The sequence below is a fragment of the Ctenopharyngodon idella genome, chromosome 2 (genome assembly GCF_019924925.1).
Source record: "Ctenopharyngodon idella isolate HZGC_01 chromosome 2, HZGC01, whole genome shotgun sequence".
NCBI classification, from domain to species: Eukaryota; Metazoa; Chordata; class Actinopteri; order Cypriniformes; family Xenocyprididae; genus Ctenopharyngodon; species Ctenopharyngodon idella.
Window position 1 is genome coordinate 33,670,716 of NC_067221.1, and position 20,218 is coordinate 33,690,933.

Consider the following 20,218-nt stretch of genomic DNA (forward strand, 5'->3'; position numbering starts at 1 on the left):
GAGGAGAAAAAGATACAGCAGCCTCATCTTTATCCTGATACAAAAGAATCAGTTGTACCATCCAGTATTCATAGGTTCAGTCCTGCACAGAGGCCAGGCAAAGCCAAACCAAGAGTTTCAGCAACGAGACGACACACAGACATCCAAACTCTCACTTCAGTATCTCTTCTAATGCAGGTGTGTGTAAGAGATGAGAAAACAATCCCAAAAAAATGAACAAAGCCCTATTTAGGACACTCTAAAAGGTCAAAGGGCAAAAGGCAGAGTGGTCGTCATAGCAACAGGGCTGCAGGAAGTACACACTCTTTATGTTTGCATCAGGTGACACGTGAAGAGATGAAGATCTCACACACACACACCGTCTATGCCTCTCTTTTACCCAGGGTAAAGGTCCTGACCCCAACTGAAAATTTACCTCCTCAAACAACTAGCCATTGTGAATGTGTGTGTGACAGGAACTCAGGTGAGGATCAAGCAGAAAGTGGGGGTTGTAAATGATTCTTTGTATTCTCTGAGTTTCTATATGCTGCTAATGGCCCAATACTCTGAATAAACTCTAAAAATTCACAGCACACACAAATATTATGTAATTTGTTTGAAATGACTGAACCAATTTTAGGAATACTTTTCAATACTGAATGACTTTTATAATATGTATTTTCACATTAAACATTTTTCTTATCTTGTCCACCTTGGGTTTATTTTTCTTTCTTTTAGATGCTTCCAGGTTTGATTTTAGTGTGTTTGTTGGTGTTGTTGGATATCAAAAATTAGACATGGGTAAATATGTTTGGTTTTATTCATGTTCAGGAGAGACAAAAGTACAATCTGGACACTATAGATTCACACACTACTATTCAGATTCAGTGATGATTTAATGTAGTTCATTGTTTAACAGAACACAGTTTCTCTTGCACACACACACACACACACACACACACACACACACACACACACACACACACACTCACTCACTCACTCACTCACTCACTCACTCACTCACTCACACACACACACACACACACACACACACACACACACACACACACACACACACACACACACACACACATTCTTGAGTTCAGATGGTTCAGATGTCTGTCACCCGCAAAAGAATCTCAGTTCTTGTCTTAAATCTTCACACACATTCTCGCCAGACATTTCTGCTTCAGATCTGAGAAAGAGAACAAGATTGTGATTGTATTAGTAAAGAAATTGCTTCAACATGAACTCAAAATTGACCTGGTTGTACTGTGCGAGACTCATCAGAGCATGATATTCCAGTAAAAAAGATGTTTATCTGTAATCTTTCATCAAAATGTAGTACGACAGCTTTTTTGACGTCACTATGGCCACTTTTCAGTCCAGGTGGTAATCTCACATTCAGGTCTGGCACCATTCTTGTGTGGAATGGCTTCTTTTAATAATCCAATAAATTCCTGATCAGGTCCTATACTACTTTTTTCTCACCGAATAATGTTAAAGTTTAAAACCCATCACATTATGGGGTTTGAATGCTGCTTAATGCAGACTTTAAAAACAACCTTTAACAACCTGCAAAATTAAAAATAAAATTAAAATTCACTTTTTAAATTCATCTTAAAGGGTTAGTTCACCCAAAAATTTAAATTCTGTCATTAATTACTCACCCTCATGTCGTTCCACACCCGTAAGACCTTCGTTCATCTTCAGAACACAAATTAAGGATAAACAAATAAAAATCAGATTGCTCAGTGAGGCCTCCATAGCGAGGCTTCGTTACGTCATAAGAGTTTCAGAATTTCAATAGTTCATGTGACTTTGGCAGTTTGATACACACTCCGAACCACTGATTCGAAACAAAAGATTCATAAAGCTTCAAAGCAGTGTTTTGAAAACGGCCATCACTAGACATTGTTGAAAAGTCATTATTTAGGTTTTTTGCCACACAAAAAGTATTCTCGTCGCTTTATAATATTAAGGTTCAACCACTGTAGTCACATGAACGGTTTTAAATACGTCTTTAGTAGCTTTCTGGGCATCTGAAAGAGTTAATTATCTTGCTGGCAATGGAGGCCTCACTGAGCCATCGGATTTTATCAAAAATATCTTAATTTGTGTTCCGAAGATGAACGAAGGTCTTACGGGTGTGGAATGACAGGAGGGTGAGTAATAAATGACAATTTTCATTTTTGGGTGAACTAACCCTTTAATGATGTTATTGTGAATGATTCATTCATTCATGTTTTTTTTTTTGTTTGTTTGTTTGTTTTTTTTACTAAATTTGTATTCAAAATATGATAACTCTAACTTATGTTGAAACATAAATTCATTTCAACCAGTAGGACACTTTATTCTTATTTGGTCCCACTACGATCTTTCAGGATTGATTCCAATTTCCAAACTACTTATGTACATATTCCTGTAGGATTTGCCCTTGGGTGACTGGTGTAGTAGCCTATCTGTGTATTTCTGCTTTATCAGCTCATGTCTCACATCAGAAAATTATATTTGAGGATGGTTGTGTGGTAGGTAAACAAGGAGCTGTATGAGATTCTTCAGTGACTAAGCGTCTTATTCTTCAATTTCACCACTGGAGACACTACAATCAAGTCTGTCTGCAGCCTAATTCATCTTATTCTATCTTTATCCTGCAAAAATACCCTTCACCATCAAGACTGACCTTAGACATCATTAGTCCTATAGGAACAGTGTGCTTTAAGGGATCACACACACACACACACACACACACACACACACACACACACACTTTAATGAGTTCAGATCCACATGCAGGTATCATCTACAGATTCTCTAATGAGGTCGCCATTGTGTGTGTGTGTGTGTGTGTGTATGTGTTTGAGAGGTAATGATAAAACAGATCTTATCCATTCATTCATCAAGGAAAACAGACAGTATCTCTTTGCTCACACACAGATTTAACCACAGACAGTCATAGCATTAAATAACTCAGAACAATTTACTGAGAAACACAAATGGTGTGATAATGGTGACAACCCTTTTACGGGATATTAAAACTTCGGCCACGTTAAAACGGCAGTCTGTAAGTTTTGCCTCTTTGTCGCCATCTCTGTTTGAAACCTGCAATTGCAGTTATTTGTGGAATTATCATCTTTATGTGGGTTGTACATTGGCACGGCTGCTCAGCGCGGATGAATCTAATGCTTTGAGGAGAATGTGTGGTTGTCAGTCACCGCACCGGTGGATACTGTACTTCAGAATCACAGATTGGAGTCTTGGAAGTATGACCAAAATAATAATTTTCATGGGAAAATGTCATCTGAACAATTAAGTAACAAATCTGCAATTTTTGTTCTGGCCAACTGAGAAAAAAGCATTACAATAAATCACGCTAGCAATGTTGATTAAATCTAACGATCGCTTAACTCTATCACATCAAACAGTGCAAATTATTATTATTGTTATACTTTGTTCTCAAATTGTTAATGTTAACAACATCAGCATTGCGTGACTGTGTGTATTTAGAGTATATTACCGTTACCTGTAGATTTCTCTACAGTCTAATCTCTAACGTTAATTTGTCATAACATACAATTCGCCATCAAAATGATATGTTTAATTATTCCAGTTGCTGTGAGAAAAGGCTATAAATGATCCGTCACCTGCAGCATCCTCACATGCGATATAGCCTACTAGCTGGGACTCTTTCTTTATGTAAACAGACGTCACGCAATGATGCAAAGACGAACGGCGGCATGCTCAAATTTTCCGCAGAAACCTACCAGTACCACTTGAATTATAAAACATTATTACAAGCTTACCATTGTGAATCGGGCTAAGGTAAGGAAATAGTTTTGAAAACTGGCTGGTTATGTACTTGCTCAAAAATTTTGGATCATTTTTAACCAAAAAAGTTACGGACTGCAGCTTTAAGAACAAGAATAAGACTTTGTTAAACTAATTGTAGAAGAAGGAATGATGCAGGATTTTCAATAATCTTAAATTTCTTTCTGCTGGTGCTGATTTTAATGGATATATATATATATATTTTTTTTTTTTGATAGCATGTTGTGATTTGATTGCTGTTATTAGGGTTAGATTTGTTAATGTGTAACTCACTTTTGGAAAAAGCGACTCTCCTCATCCGACTGCAGACCTCTGCTGTATGTCTCTCATACCAGTGATGGCTGTCCACACAGTATCTGTAGAACACAAACAAAATATGGACCATTTCGTTTACAATTAATAATATTGAGGATACATGCAAAATTACTATCCTACTCCCTGATACTATTGATTTTATAACCAGAAACTGACATGGGGTCCAAAAGAGATCACTTAAGCTATCAGTACTTTCACTTCTGTTTTGCAGTTTTCTAAGATGTAATATAAACATTTGACAAGATAAATTGAAAAATTAACATGAATTTCAGAATGTTTTAGTATTTGGTTTGTCCCTTTTTTGACAGCAGCGCTCAAGCTTCATGAAAGCAAGGAAATGACCTTTTGTACGGTCAGTGTCAAGCTATAATAAATGATCTTTGGGGTATTTTGAGCTGAAGCTTCACAGACACATTCTAGGGAACCCGGGGACTTATATTACATCTTGTGAAAGGGGCATTATAGGTCCCCTTTAAATCTTTATTTATTTACGCTTTCTGTCAATATGATTTTATACTTTTGGACCCCATTGAATTTGTAACTTGCAAGTGTTCTGAGGCATGCATCTCTGTTTTTTATGCCTGTTTTGGGACAAGTTGTGAATAGTTGAGCTGTTGTGCAGAGCTGTACCTCTGTAACGCTGCTGCTCTGTGACTGAATCCTCTGCACACACACTGAGAGTAAAACTTGCACAGCTCAAACACACATGGCTGCAGCTTCACTGAGCTGATGGTTGCTCTGCCCCAGATCAGCTCCTCTTCAAGGGTCTCTTTCAGGTCCTCTTTCTCACTTCCTTGATGAAGTAGCTCTATTCTCCATGGGCATCCTGTCAGAGAAAAATAATATCACAAAAAGAATGGTAGACAAAACAGTGCCATCTCCAGAAATGTAAAAAAATAAATAAATAAATAAAAAATCAATGCTTCAAAGGTTATATACATTTACTGTATATTTTCTCCAGCATAACATACAGAAACCACTGTAAGCAATTCATTTGTATGCTGACTCGCCATAATTATTAGGCCCCGAGAACCGATGGTGTGAGGACCCTATTGGAATTGTTCCGTTTCTTATTATTCTTCTCTGAAATGAATTGCATTTTTGAGGGCCTAAACATGCTCGAAAACTCATGAAACTTTGCACACACGTCAGAAGTGGCAAAAATTTCAAGTACAGGTCTCTGCAGGACATTAACGATTGATGGACGATGCCATAAAAAGAGGGGCGTTTTTGAGAGCGGTACCTGATTTGCCCACGTCAGAGTGTGGGTAAGGTTTAGGGGTGGGGTCAGGTGAAGGGGATCATTTTCATTGCAAGATATATAAACACCCACCAGTTTGAAAACACCCACAAATACAGAAACGCCCACTTTTGTTCCGCAAAGACCTCATACTCGAAAATTTACATCTGATATGGGAGTCAGAATTAGGTGTGGCAAAATGGCTCAATAGCGCCACCTATAAATTTCAAGTTAAATATCATAGATCTAGAGTTTTCGCTGAAGGGCGTGTACGTGGCCTGACAAAGTTTGATGTTTAGCCATGAAACAGGAAGCTGTTGTAACTCAGGCATACAATGTCCGATCTGCCCCAAAGCGACCACCTGCTGGCAGCAGGAAGTGTGGCACATCAAAATGACTTTGCCATATTTCTCCTATATTTACCCACTTAAATGCATGTCTAGCCCACTGTTCACTGTTTTCGCAAGGCCACCAAGCGGCGATGGCGTCGGGTGCGAGGGCCCTTTCAACGCTGCTTGCAGATTTAATTCTGATTCTAATTCTGTGAGAAAAGTAAGTCCACAAAACAGCTATAACGAGTAAAGACCCAGAGGAACAATATCTTGTAATCACTTTCAGAACGACTTCTTTCCAGCTGATGAACAATAAAAACAATGACAGCCAATCAGAATCCAGAGCTCGGCAGAGAACATAATTGCAGTGCGCACTTATGATACACAAAATGTTATTGTCCCTTGATGTGGACGCAAATAGTTAGCGTTATATTTATCGTTCTTGGTGTGAACCATAGGACTTAATACACGTTCACAAAGCCTTCATGATCACTCATAGGGAGAAAAATTAAATTCATTTGGAAACGTTTATACCGCAGTGATGAACAGAGTAAACAAATTATGTGAGTAAAAGTAAAGATATCCTGACAAAATATTGCTCTAGTAAATGTATACATTCTCGGCCAGCTAGGTATATTTTTGCTTGGTGACACTAGTAGTGCAATGCAGAAATGTGCGATGCCACACGTCCTGATTTTGCCAAGTTAGATGTGTTCCTGGGTTAACATATTTTGTCATTCCTGGCTGAAAATTTAATGCTAACCATATCCCAACCCCTAAACCTAACCCTACCGATAAGTTACCCATAAAATAAGAGGGAAACGATAGGTAAATAACACTGATGTAGAAGCACCTAACCCTGGTTGTAAGCCAACCTGACATAAACTGTAAACTCTCAAATCTAATTGTTTGATTGGAATGTTGATCCAGGATCAACAAAGATGTTGGTCCAGGAACATGTTGCACTTGGTGAAATCAGGTACTGCTGAGAGGAACAGTGCCTCTCTACAAAGCTGAACATTTTGCATTAGCTTATGGTGCCATCTAGTGGTCATATTTATTTTAATTTGCTGGAGTAAATGTCCACTCAAGTGTCACTGAGGGCTCTCATTCTCTTTTTCTCTATGTCTCCCACTCTGAATGAGGGCACCTGTATCGAGAGCTATTGACATGGACATCAGGTAAGCAGTTCAGCTGTCTATGATTCATAGCACTCTCTTTCTCTCGCATATGCTGTAGCCGTTTTGTGTTGACTCGATGAGACAGAGGTAAGTGTGTATATATTGATTTTTAATGTGCTTTTAACCTTCCCTGACCCAGCCAAATCAAAACAATCTCCAGGGAGAATAATGGACCGTTGCTATGGATACTATCAGTGACTCCGGCCTGACTCCATTCAAATCAAATCATTGTCATGGCAACAATGAAATTAACCCTGCCAGCCTGTGCCAAGGCACCACTGTGTCGCCGTTGCCGCTTTAACAGAATAAAAGGTCAAACATGTCAGATTCCTTTGTGTGTGTGTGTGTGTGTGTGTGTGTGTATGGTGATGGAGGGTCTTGCCTGGTTTTTCTGTATGAGATACTTTAGTAAGCTGCTGGATGCTTGTCGTGGTTGTTTGTTTCTGAGTTGGCAGTGAAATTGTTGCGGTCTCTGAGGTTACTGTGGTAACAGTCGTGTGTGGGGTTTTTGTTGGCTGTGTTGTCATGGTATCAGCTTTTGGCTGGGTTATCACAGCAGTTGTGAGATCACTAGTAGATGTGTTTGTCATAGAAACAGTAGCAGTGGTCGTCACAGTGACAGTAGTGGGAGGAGCTACTGTCCATCTAATAAGAGGTGATGATGTCATTGTAGCACTAGTGGTTGGCACTTCAGTTTTGGATTCGTCGCTTGTTGATACTGTGGAAATAGTTGAAGAATCAAGCTGTCAAGGCAGTAATTGTCTATCAAATGTCTGCTTAAAGGGATAGTTCACCCTAAAATGAAAATTAAGTAATAATTTACTCACCCTGGTGTTGTTCTAATGCCGTATGACCTTCTTTCTTTTATGGACCCCAAAAGAAGAATCTAAAATAAAAAAGTCCCGCTCGTGCATACATAAAATGGCAGTGAATAATGATCAGCATCAATCTTTTTAAAAATACGCAAAAGTATCACAGAATGATCCCATGTGACACGTGCCTTATACTTCAAGTGTTCGGGGGGTATAAGATTTACGCCTGGTTTCACAGACAGAGCTTAGACTAAGCCAGGATTAGGTCTTAGTTCAATTAGGACATTTAAAAACATTACTGGTGTGCATCTTGAGACAAAACAACAGCACTGACATATTTTAAGATACAGTATGTCAGTTCAAGTTGCTACAAGTTAAAACAGCTCAAACATGCATTTTAGTCTGGGACTAGCTTAAGCCTTGTCTGTGAAACCGGGGGTTAATGTATTATTTAACAAAATTCTTGACCTTGGCCATTGGGCATCTATGCCCGGCGTATGCGTTCGTGAGATTCCATTAGCGCCACAGTTCACTCCTACTCATCCAGAAAAGGCACACAAGTTGACAAAATTGCATCATGAAATACAACGCATAGAAATCCCAAAAAAGTACATTCTAAAAAATGCTGGGTTAAAAACAACCCAAGTGGACAAACCCAGCGATTGGGTCGTTTTAACCCGGTGGCTGGGTTAAATGTTTGCTCAACGTGCTGGGGAGTTTTATTTAACCCAAATATTGTTCAAAAATTACTATATGGCTGGCTTAAAATGAACCCAAAATAGGTTGGAAATGAAAATTCAGACACATAACTACTAGAGGTAACAATAATAATCAAAAGGCAAACATTTATTAATAAGCAATTTAATAAATGTTTATTGTTTAGTAATTATTCATTAAACTTGTTCATAAATGTTCATTCATTAAACATATTAACATATGTTAATTTCCAACATATTTTGGGTTAATTTTAAGAAAGCAATATAGTAATTTTTAAACAATAGTTAAATAAAACTACCTAGCAGGTTGGGCAAACATTTATCCCAAGCACTGGGTTAAAACAACCCATTCGCTGGGTTTTTTCCATTTTCAACCCAACTTGGGTTGTTTTTAACCCAGCATTTTTTAGAGTCAGATTTATTGGCACCCTTGGTAAATATGAACAAAGAAGCCTGTAAAAATAAATCTGCATTGTTAATCCTCTTGATCTTTTATTAAAAAATTCACAAAAATCTTAACTTTCATTGAAGAAAGAGAATTAAAAATGTAGGGAAAATCTCTTTATGAAATAAGTGTTTTGCTCCAAAACACGTTGGCCACACTTATTGGCACACTTTTATTCGATACTTTTTGCAACCTCCTTTTCCCAAGATAACAGCTTTGAGTCTTTACCTATAATGCCTGATGAGTTTGGAGAACACCTGACAAGATATCAGAGACCATTGCTCCATACAGAATCTCTCCAGATCCTTCAGATTCCCAGCTCCATGTCGGTGCTTCTTCTCTTTAGTTCACTCCACTAGGGTTAGGGTTCAGGTCAGGGGACTGGGACGGCCATGGCAGAAGCTTCATTTTGTGCTCAGTGACACATTTTTGTGCTGATTTAGATGTTTGTTTTGGATCATTATCCTAATGGAAGATCCAACCATGGCCCATTATAAGATTTCTAGCAGAGGCTGTCAGGTTTTGATTTTTTATCTGTTAGTATTTGCTAGAATCCATGATATTATGTATCTGAACAAGATGTCCAGGGCCTCCAGCAGAAAAATAGGCCCACAACATTAAAGATCCAGCAGTATATTAAACCGTGGGCATGGGGTACTTTTTATCCATGTGTCCACCAAACCCATCTGGTGGGTTTGCAGCAAAAAAAGGATTTTTTAGTTTCATCTGACCATAGAAGCCGGTCCCTATTGAAGTTCCAGTCGTGTCTGACAACTGAATATGCTGGAGATTGTTTCTGGATGAGAGCAGAGGACTTTTCTTGAAACCCTCCCAAACAATTTGTGGGGAAGTAGGTGCTGTTTGATAAATTTGTTTAGGCTTTCTGACCCCAAGACTCAACTAATCTCTGCAATTCTCCAGCTGTGATCCTTGGAGAGTCTTCGGCCACTCAAACTTTCCTCCTCACCGCGCATTAGGACGATTTAGACACAGGTCCTCTTCCAGACAGATTTGTAACATCTTTAGTTGATTTGGAACTTTTTAATTATTGCCCTGATGGTGGAAATCGGGATTTTCAATGCTTTAGCTTTTTTCTTACAGCCACTTTCTATTTTGTGAAGCTCAACAATCTTTTGCTGCACATCAGAACTATATTCTTTGGTTTTACTCCTCGTGATGGATGATTAAGGGAATCTGGTCTTTGTGTTTCCTCATAATTATACTAATGTGAAACAAGGTTGGAGGTCATGGCTGGACAATTTCATGCTCCTAGTCACCCTGGTGTGCTAAAAAATGTAAAAATTAATAGGAATATACTTCAGAGATATTTTACCCATGAAAAATTCTAGGGGTGCCAATAATTGTGGCCAACATGTTTTGGAGAAAAAAAAAAAATTTCATAATGTGATTTCCCCCCCACTTTCAATTCTTTTGCTTCAATGAAAGGTTCGATTTCTGCAAATGCTTTGAAAGATCAAAAGGATGAACAATGCAGATTTATTTTTATAGCCATCTTTGATCATATTTACCAAGGGTGCCAATAATTCTGAGCACAACTGTATATTCACCTCGAAGAAGAAAGTACATGGATTATTCATGTCACATTTATGTTAATCTTGATTTTTCACAACTTGTGTGCTTTTTCTTGGTAAGACGGAGTGAACTGCGGTGCTAATAGAGTCTCACAAATGTGAACGTCATGCAGCAGTGCAGAAATGCCCAACGGCCAAGGTCAAGAATTTGATTAAATAATACATTAAATTTCGGTTTGTTTTTCGTCAAACCCTATTGTATACCACCCAGGATCCAGCATGGGATCATTCTGTGATACTTTTGCATCTTTTTTTAAAAGCTTGATGCTGGTCACTATTCCCTGTCATTATGTGGTCAAAAGTGAGCAGGACATTTTGTAAAAATTCTCCTTTTGTGGCCCATAAAAGAAAGAAAGACATGCATTAGAACAACACTGGGGTGAGTGAATGATGACTTGATCTTAATTTTAGGATGAACTATCCCTTTAAGTCTGCTAAATAAACTGCTGAATAGTCAAGATACCTCTGCTCCTCTGGGAAGCTGTACTGGGAGTCCTGTAGGAGTCTGTACTGGCTTTAGGCCACAGCACCAGGTCACTGTTGTTTGGAAGGTCATGCCACACTACTGTAAGGTAAGATAGGGTACTGACTGGTCAGTATGCATTTACATTCTCATTATATGTTCATATATAATTTCATAAAGAAAATGTTAATACAGCATATAGTATCATAGCTGACAACAGACACTCTCTGAACTCACTTACCAAAGGGCAGCAGTGGAAATGTCATATTACCTACAGGAAGAAAAAAAAATTGTATTTGACTAGCACTTTTCCAATTACAGAAAGTGTTGGAGTGATAAATATAAGTGTGTGTGCATGTGTCTGTGTACCTCTGGTTACTTCCTCTGTGATGGTCTGATTAAACAGAGGTGTGACTGAGCCCATGTCCCACAGCTGAGACAGATCACCGTCTGAACACATGCCCTTAATTTAGTTTCAGTTTTATTATTACTCTTATTACTATTATTTTTTACATAAACATGTAGTAATTTATATATTTTGACAATCTAGTCAATTTAATACATTACAAATGAAAGGTAGGTGAGAGCAAGGATAATTGTCAGTAATAAATTTATACAGAGTGCATTCATTTAAAAGTGAGTGATTTAAGTAAGAATGTGCAATTTTTGGTTTAACAAAATAATAAAATAAAATCAAATCATTTCATCAAATCATCATGCACCATTTTAAACAGTTAATTCTCCTCCAAATATTACAAAAAGTTTGCTTTGCTCTTGTCTGCATGCTTTTGTAAAAGAAATTCATGGTTTTGAAATGACATGAGGGTATAAATGCTGACAGAATTGTCATTTCATTTTAAGTATCCCTTTACAAAAACGACTTTTTGCAGTGTAATATTAAAAGAAACATGTGGCATTTAGAATTGATTCTTACAAATCACTGATAGATAGATAGATAGATAGATAGATAGATAGATAGATAGATAGATAGATTGATTGATTGATTGCGCATACTAGAACTCACCTGTCTTTCCAGCCATGACACAGATATAGATGCAATCAGAGCTGTTCTTCTGACTGACTGAAATAATGATAATAGCACACACACACACACACACACACACACACACACACACACACACACACATTGGGTTTACATGTTTTATGGGGGAAAAAACTCATAGATATAAGTATATACCTTTCCATAGATATAATTATTTTTATACTGTACAAACTGTATATTCTATCCACTAACCCTAAACCTACCCCTAAACCTACCCATCAGAGAAAAAACATTTTCAAAAACCATCATTTAGTATGATTTATAAGCTGTTTTCCTTATGGGGATCAAAAAATGACACTACAGCGTAGGGTTTACCAAGATCACACACACATAAAGACAAAATGACAGTATGACATATTATGTGAGAAGGACCGGCGCTACAACATTATAGTACATTAGTACTGAGGTAAACAGTGGTTCCATATGATATACTGTAGTATCCAGGTGTGTAGGTGATTGTAGTTGGTGCTTTACCTGAGAGTATAGAGTTGGACTTAAATAGTTCTTGCAGGTAACTGGTGGAATTTCCCATCACATCCAACAGAATAGCCGTGAAATCTAGAAAACACAAAGGTGATTTAGAAATATATTATTATTATTATAAAATTAGCAATCAAGGTTGACTGAAGGAGGTTTTTCACCTGTGAGGTCATTGGTCCTGTTTGTCAGACAGTAACAGTATCTCAAGGAAAATAAACTGCTCTCAATGTCCTGAAAGTTTGAGACTACACACACCCACACATGTGTACATGATGCACAGATACATGCTTGAAAACACACCGAATTACATCATATTTGTGTCATATTGGTGCTGTAGTTACAGTGTTATTTGGATAAGGGTAGTTACTATTGTAGACCAGCAGCGTGAGCTTGTGGAGAGAGAGTGAACTGTGTGACGTCACACTGAGTAAGGAAAAAAGATGCTGTGAACCTGAAAACACACATACATTAAAAACAACATTTTGAGATGTGTGCATTTGCATGTTCATCTATATGGGTGTTTTGACCATATATAAGCACTCTCTTAAAATACGCACTAGTTTATTGTTCAACAATATATACCATGCATTACAGGAGAATTCTGTCATTTTTATAATTTTGTTTTTCTGAAACAAATGTTGTATTGCGTTTAATAGTATTCTTTGCTGTAAAATATTTTTGGAATAAAATGACAGACTAAATACACACAAATAAATTATATAATACTACAATATTATTAAAAACAATAATATATAAAACTATAAATGATTTCCCCAAAAAATAAATATTTCATTCTTTGTTTAGATTAGTATAGTTTTTAACATCTAATAGTATTTTCATTATTGATTTTCATACTTTAGAATTAAATGTCTGGGTCTGGGACAAAAGTAAAACAATAAAAACTATAAATTAATGATGAAAGCTTGATGTAAAGTTTCCCAACAGTTTTAATGTGCCCTTCATATATAGGGTTTAATTTTAATATCAACCCCCCTGATATACGGTGCCTGTAGCCAAATAAACACCCGTATGTGTGTGTATATACCTGGTTGTGAAGCATTGATGAGTGTGTTGACGAGTCCAGTAAGATCTATAGAGGCGGGGTCAATGTGCTCTGCTGGGATCTCTGGGTAAATGAAGATTATGCTTATTTATACCGCGCAAATTGATCTGCAAAACCATTCATTAAAGCCCTGTAAATTACTCCAAAATCACACACTGAAGCTGACCCTGTACACATGAACCTCATTACCACTACATTCATCATTTCACATTGACCTAATCATTAGGACTAAATGCCTGAGGAAGTAAAAGTATTTTAAACATTCAGTAAATGCAATGATTCATAAACACTTAAAAGCCTTCATATGTGTGTCTGTATGTTAAGAGCTCTGTCCTGTTCATTTGACTGTCTCTGATTGGTGCTCGTCCTCTATGAAAAACACTCTGATTGGTTACCTGTGGATAGAAGGAGCTCTCGTTTTTCTGTTTGCATCAGCTGGCTTTGTCTTTTAACTGAAAAAGACATATTGTTTACCTCTTGACTAACAATTAGCCTATATTAATGCAAAGTTTGTATTTTTTTATTCCTCAGTTACCAACCTTGTACATGAATAAGGAACAGAGTTATTATGACAGCGCAGATTCTGATGCTGATCCAGTGTTTTAGTTTGAGATTAGCCATCTCTGCAAAGCAAACACATTTAATAAAAACAGAGATCATGACAGTATGAACAACATTCCATAGATTTCATACTATATCTGCAACTGTTTGTACCTGAAGAAATGACATAGATACAATAGTGTTTACATACATTTTATGCAGTGAGTTTTCAACAACAGAGTTGAGACTGTGCTGCCATCAATGTGCGAGTAACGCTACTCTGAATGGACATTTTATTTAATCACATAGCCTAACTACTATAGTTTATTAAAAACAAACTAAAAGAAAAAAACTCAAAATCAAGCCAGAGTTATTATTGTTAACTAAAACTATTAAAACATTTCTGTTAAAGGCACAATATGTAAGATTTTTCTATTAAAATATCCAAAAACCACTAGAACAATGTTATATATTTTGTTAAGTTGTGTACTTACAAAATGTTTCCAAGAATGTTTAAATCCAGAGAAATATGCAATTTTAACCAGGACACTGACCGTGTCCGTGCATCGCCTATCAATGACATCATACTCGCGTTACCCATGTAAACACCAAAGACGCTTTAATATATTATGTGTTTTATTAGACAGGTGAGCAGCTGTTTGGATACATACATTTATCGACAGAAAACTAATCATTGTTATATAGCTCAACACAGTAAGTCTTATTGTTTAAATCTCGTTTTCTTGATTTACCATGTTTTACCATGCCTAATATCGATCTAGCTTACGGCAGTGTGCAATAAGTGTCTCATAGTAGCCACTGAGCGAATGAAGAGTAGCACTATAACAACTTTCAACATACAAATGTGTCTAACTGAATAAAACAGCACTGCGTTACCCCACATAAATTTGACCGGAAGAAGCGGAAGCGGCGACTGTGGCATAATAAAAGTTCCGCTGCTCTCGAGACGTGTGTCGCGCTTGTCTCTCATTAGCAATCGGTCCTGCTCTGCTTCATACTACGGCTGTAGACGTGAAGACAACACATCCCATGATTCTGCGAAATCAAGGCGACATCAGGCTATGCCTTTGTTTTGAATAAGTGACCTCTAGAGGTGAAAAATTACAGTGTGCCTTTAACTAAAAAAAACTTTAACTAAAGGTACATTATGTAAGTTTTTTTTTTTTTTTTTCCAAATTTAACAAATTTTAAATAATGAGTCAATACATTATCAAATCTGCTGTCTATTTTTTTCATATTCGTCTATATTCGTAATTCAGAAAGGGAGGCTGGCACTGCAGGCTGCAGATACACAAACTGTAAACAAAGCAGCGGATACTTACCGCTTTGAATATCACTCATGCTGATCACTTTCTATATTTCACTTGGCTCCCGTTAATATTAAACATTTGCCCAGGAACACTCAGGTACATGACGTAAAATTAGAACAGCCTTCTGTCTGTACTGCCTTGACTTGTTTGCTCACTGTTTTGCTCAGCCAATCAGAGTTCTCTCTCTCGCCCGACGCTGATTCTACATGTTGAATCAGCCCAAAAAAAACCCCAACGGCGTCCGACCAGAACCAACGGTTCAGAACACACCATATTTTTTTTTTGCCTGGGTCCTGGTTAATTTCTGACTCAGTTCAGGGCTCTTTGGCTTGGTGTGTCCCCGGCTTAAGGTATTTTATTGAATAGATACATTTCCATATGAGTTCATTGTAAAGCATTATCTATCCACCTTATTTTTCAGGTAAGAACAGGCACGGCCATTTGTAAATTGAATGTGTCTGGCTTCCGGTGTCATTCGCTTCCAGTTATTTTTAGCTGTACAAAACAGCTCGTTATGCTCCTTAATATTGCAAACTGGTATTTCTTAACATATTATTTTAATGTATTATCTTTATTATAAACACACTGGTTTGTAGCGCAAACAGTTTTACAGTTTACTGCACTTTGATATTCTTCTCATTATTTCCCTATAATAAAAATCGGAAGTCTCACACATTCACAGAAAACACCTTACTTCTGCGTTGAAAAATAAGGCGGATCATATTCATCTACATAGTCACACAAATCATCCGCAAAATGCATGCAGTTTTGTTTTTTAACTGCTAGAGGACTAAATGTTACGCAGTGTACCTTTAACTAAACAAAAATTAGAAATGTTGCCGTGGTGTAAGTTAAATGAAATGATCAAAAAAAACTACCTGGGAATTTATTTTTTTTTTTTTTTTTTGCCTGGGTCCTGGTTAATTTCTGACTCAGTTCAGGGCTCTTTATTTGTTTGCCAATTGTGACAAGATTTCACAATTGTAATTAATTTCCACAGAGAGTGGATCAGTCACTGCAAACTCAATTAGCCTCTATCAGTGGCTCTTCTTCGGGTCTGTACACAGATCATAATGTTCACAAGTTAAAATGAGTCTTTCACTGCTGAGCAAATATCATTAAAGATGAAAGACATCATTAGTAACAGCACAACAGCACCAGCTCAATCCTCTAGAGAAATTTAGCTACAAAAATCCTTTTAATGCTGGTATGGAAAAGTTACAGCTAGGATGTTTAATCTTTCAGTTAGTCCTTCAGATTTTGTCTATTTAATGACGCCTGCTGTAATTCCAACACAAACAGAGAGAGAGAGAGAGAGAGAGAGAGAGAGAGAGAGAGAGAGAATAGACAGATGAAGAGACAGAGAGAGAAATAATTTTTCTTAAAAAAGTATATATATATATATATATATATATATATAGTTTCGGTAACACTTTACAGTAAGGTTTCATTATTTAACATTAGTTAACTACTTTAGTTAACATGAACTAAGAATAAACAATAAGTAATTAATGACAGAATTTTCATTTTTGGGTAAACTATCCCTTTAACTCAATTTTTTTAAAACTAGAGTTTCTTTTAGTAAAATGAAAAAAAAAAGAAAGAAATATAAAATGTATAAAGTAGGCTAATTCAGTACAATTACAAAAGTAATACAAAGATCAATTAACACTAATTTAATCTGAAAATTTCCACATAGAATTATTCATCCAAACTAAAATTTCACTGTTCATAAAAAATAAAAATAATAAAACAAATACATAATAAAAAAGCAGGTGTACAACATTAGCTAAATATTCAAAATGCACATGAGCTGAAACGCAAAGTGTGTGAGGAAGAGTGTGAACTAAACAATAAAAAAAAAACCCTGCACTCACCTGCAGAAGAGAGACGCAGACGCTGCAGGACACAGACAGCCGTCTGCTCGCTGTCTGCTGTCTCTCACACACTCACACACAGAACCAGCAGGGCATCATGGTCCCGGGAGAGGGCAACAGGCTGTAATAGCCCTCCAGTGTGTCACCTGAGCTCAGCTGGCAAACACAGAGGACCTGCTCTCAGACCAGCACACACACACACACACACACACACACACACACACACACACACACACACACACACAGATACTCTCACAGATATAGAATCGTTCTCTCTTTCTCTCACACACAATCACACACAAAGAAACTCTCACAGATATAGATTCTCTCCCTCCCGCTAAATGTAACACACAGTTATACAAACCCACACACATGTTGGGTTTCACTATATTGGTGAGGACATTTCATAGATGCAGTTCTTATTATACAAAGGTGATTTCAAATGACTTCAAACTTCCTAAAGAGACAGTTTTTGGCATTCCACTATAGTTGTGAGGAAATTTGGTCAAATTATAGTATAGCCTCTTTTCGCTCACAAATGTAGCTTATCTTTCTACCCACTTAAAGAGCTGAGTTTGACACTTGTACACACTTTTGGCCTCTCTTTAAATATGAAAATCTCATGACCTGTATATGCTAACCCTCTCCTCTCATGCACTATGTCGTTTTTGGCAGCGTATGATTTCTGGGACAACACAAGGCCTGGGAAACTCTGTTGTCCTGGAGACCAAGAGCTAGGCAGCAGGCCATTCCCACAACAACCCCTCTACTTGTGTTCAGCACAATATTTCCACCTATATTCCATTATCGTGACTCTACTGCACTCTGAACTCAGTGGCAGGCTCTTTGGTGACCAGGGGCCTCATTTATAAAACTTGCATACGCACAGATTTGAACTTAGAGTATCTACGCTAAAATCCATGTCAACATTCATATTTATAAAAATGGTCTGTGGCCGAGAGTTGGAGTACTGCAGGTATTTGAAAATCTAAGCAATTCTTGCAGCTTGCGATTCTCAAGTAAAGAATTTGGACCTTGAGTGGTGCTCTTTTATATGTTAATGACATTAATTAGGCAGCGTTTACAAGGCAGAGAACTGAAGCCATTCAGCTGCGCACAATTTCAAGATCATTTGCGAGAAATCATCGTAAGATCAAATAAAGGGTGGTTTCTATGCAACATTTTAGAAATGATGCCCCTGGAACTGATGTTTTTCACTGCAGTTTTAAATGTCATTTCTGGGTGTAACATGTTACAAGTAAGGCATGTTACTTAATCCAATTACTGTTTTCAAGGTAAGGATAAAATCTAATACAGCTTTTAAAGGTCACCTATTACGCTAAATCCACTTTTACAAGGTGTTTGGATATAAATGTGTGTTGGCAGTGTGTGAACACAACCACCCTGCAATGATAAAAATTCATCCACTCCTTTTTTTAAAAAAAAATCCCCTTTAAACCAAAGCAGTCTCATTAGACATGCAGTTTTGATTCTCTCAGTAATGTGACGTCACATTACTCATGCCCCGCCCACGGCCGCTGATTGACAGTCCTGTATTACCATAGTTTCCGCCCTCAGCGAGCTCTACGCTGTCGCCATTTTGTCCGCGCTCGAACAGCTGTAGTGACAAGAATGCCTGGTAGAGATGTTTTGTTGTTGAATGTAAGAGTGAACATAACAGTCTTCATTTACTGACATCTGAGCGAACTCAGTGGTTAGTTTTATTTTTGAAGGGAATGTGCCACAGATCTAATATAAACATACGATTTCTGTAACGTTGCCTGCTATTTACGTTCACAGACATAACTGACTGTTTATGTGAACTGTGTGTGTTTTTGACAGAACCTTGTGTGTATTTGACAGTTTAAACAAAACAAAAAAATGTGAAAGAGAAGTTACTCACGAGACTTGACGTCTGACAGCCAGCTGTCTATGTGTGTGCGCTTCAGATAAGTGCGCTCAGAAAACGATCCATTAGAAGTTTAAACTGATATAGCTTTAAAACGCGTGGAAATAATAAACTTTAATGATGAACGAAACTATGCTATCCGAGAGTGTTCGCGATATAGATGATAATCAAAACCAAGCAGATGTCTTGTTAATATTTGTGATCATAGAGAGGGGGCGGGGCACAGCAGATCATTTGCATTTAAAAGCACATGCGCGAAAACAGCCTGTTCTTGACTGTAGTCAGAAATGGGTATTTACAACATGGATTTATAAATAATCTGAGGTATTTTAAACTGAAACTTCACAGACACATTCTGGGGACACCTGAGACTTAAATTACATCTTGTAAAATGGGCATAATATGTGACCTTTAACATTGAAAATTAGCATAAATCAGCATATTAGAATTATTTCTGAAGGATCATTGTGACACTGAGGACTGTAGTAATGATGCTGAAAATTCAGCTTTGCATCACAGGAATAAATTACATTTTAAAATATATAGTTATTTAAAATTGTAATAATATTTCACAATATTACTGTGTTTACTGTGTTTTATCAAATAAATGCAGCCTTTTTGTGAACATAAGAATTTTCAAAATAAAAAATCTTACTGATCAGAAACTTTTGAATGGTATAGAGAATATAATATAGTTACCTGTATGAAAAAATAACATGTTACATTCCATAACAAATAACAATGTAACATAGCTAATTTTTTTGAGTAATGCTATATTACAATATTATTTTTTAAAGCGGACCTATAATGGCCCTTTAACAAGATGTAATATAAGTCTCTGGTGTCACCAAAATGTGTCTGTGAAGTTTCAGCTCGAAATACCCCACAGATCATTTATTATTGCTTGTCAAATTTGCCCCTATTTGGGCGTGAGTAAAAATACAGCATTTTTGTGTGTCCCCCTTTAAATGCAAATGAGCTGCTGCTCCCAGCCTGCTTTCAATGAGAGGGCGGAGCTTTAACAGCTCGCACTTCGGTTACTCAACAACAAC

The 20,218-nt window shown here is 37.1% G+C and overlaps 1 protein-coding gene across 1 annotated transcript; it reads right to left on the reverse strand.

Annotated features, from left to right (window-relative positions):
* Window positions 1–781: 781 nt before the first annotated feature.
* On the reverse strand, window positions 782–17,843 carry LOC127495329 (HERV-H LTR-associating protein 1). Its single transcript, XM_051862092.1, has 15 exons — window positions 17,258–17,843; window positions 14,049–14,132; window positions 13,905–13,961; window positions 13,492–13,572; window positions 12,814–12,897; window positions 12,608–12,691; window positions 12,441–12,524; window positions 11,928–11,984; window positions 11,273–11,353; window positions 11,145–11,174; window positions 10,904–11,005; window positions 7,258–7,593; window positions 4,753–4,948; window positions 4,081–4,163; window positions 782–1,174 (listed from the first exon to the last, which is right to left on the reverse strand). The coding sequence occupies exons 2-15, from the start codon at window positions 14,128–14,130 to the stop codon at window positions 1,131–1,133; spliced, it is 1,401 nt and encodes a 466-aa protein (XP_051718052.1). The 5' UTR covers window positions 14,131–14,132; window positions 17,258–17,843; the 3' UTR covers window positions 782–1,130.
* Between the last annotated feature and the right edge of the window lie 2,375 nt (window positions 17,844–20,218).

Coding starts and splice junctions, on each gene's coding strand:
- LOC127495329 (XM_051862092.1), bottom strand. CDS start 14,130: ATGGCTAATCTCAAACTAAAACACTGGATCAGCATCAGAATCTGCGCT. Junction 12,898..13,491: donor CATCAATGCTTCACAACCAG/GTATATACACAC, acceptor GTGTGTTTTCAG/GTTCACAGCATCTTTTTTCC. Junction 11,006..11,144: donor ATTTCCACTGCTGCCCTTTG/GTAAGTGAGTTC, acceptor CTTACCTTACAG/TAGTGTGGCATGACCTTCCA.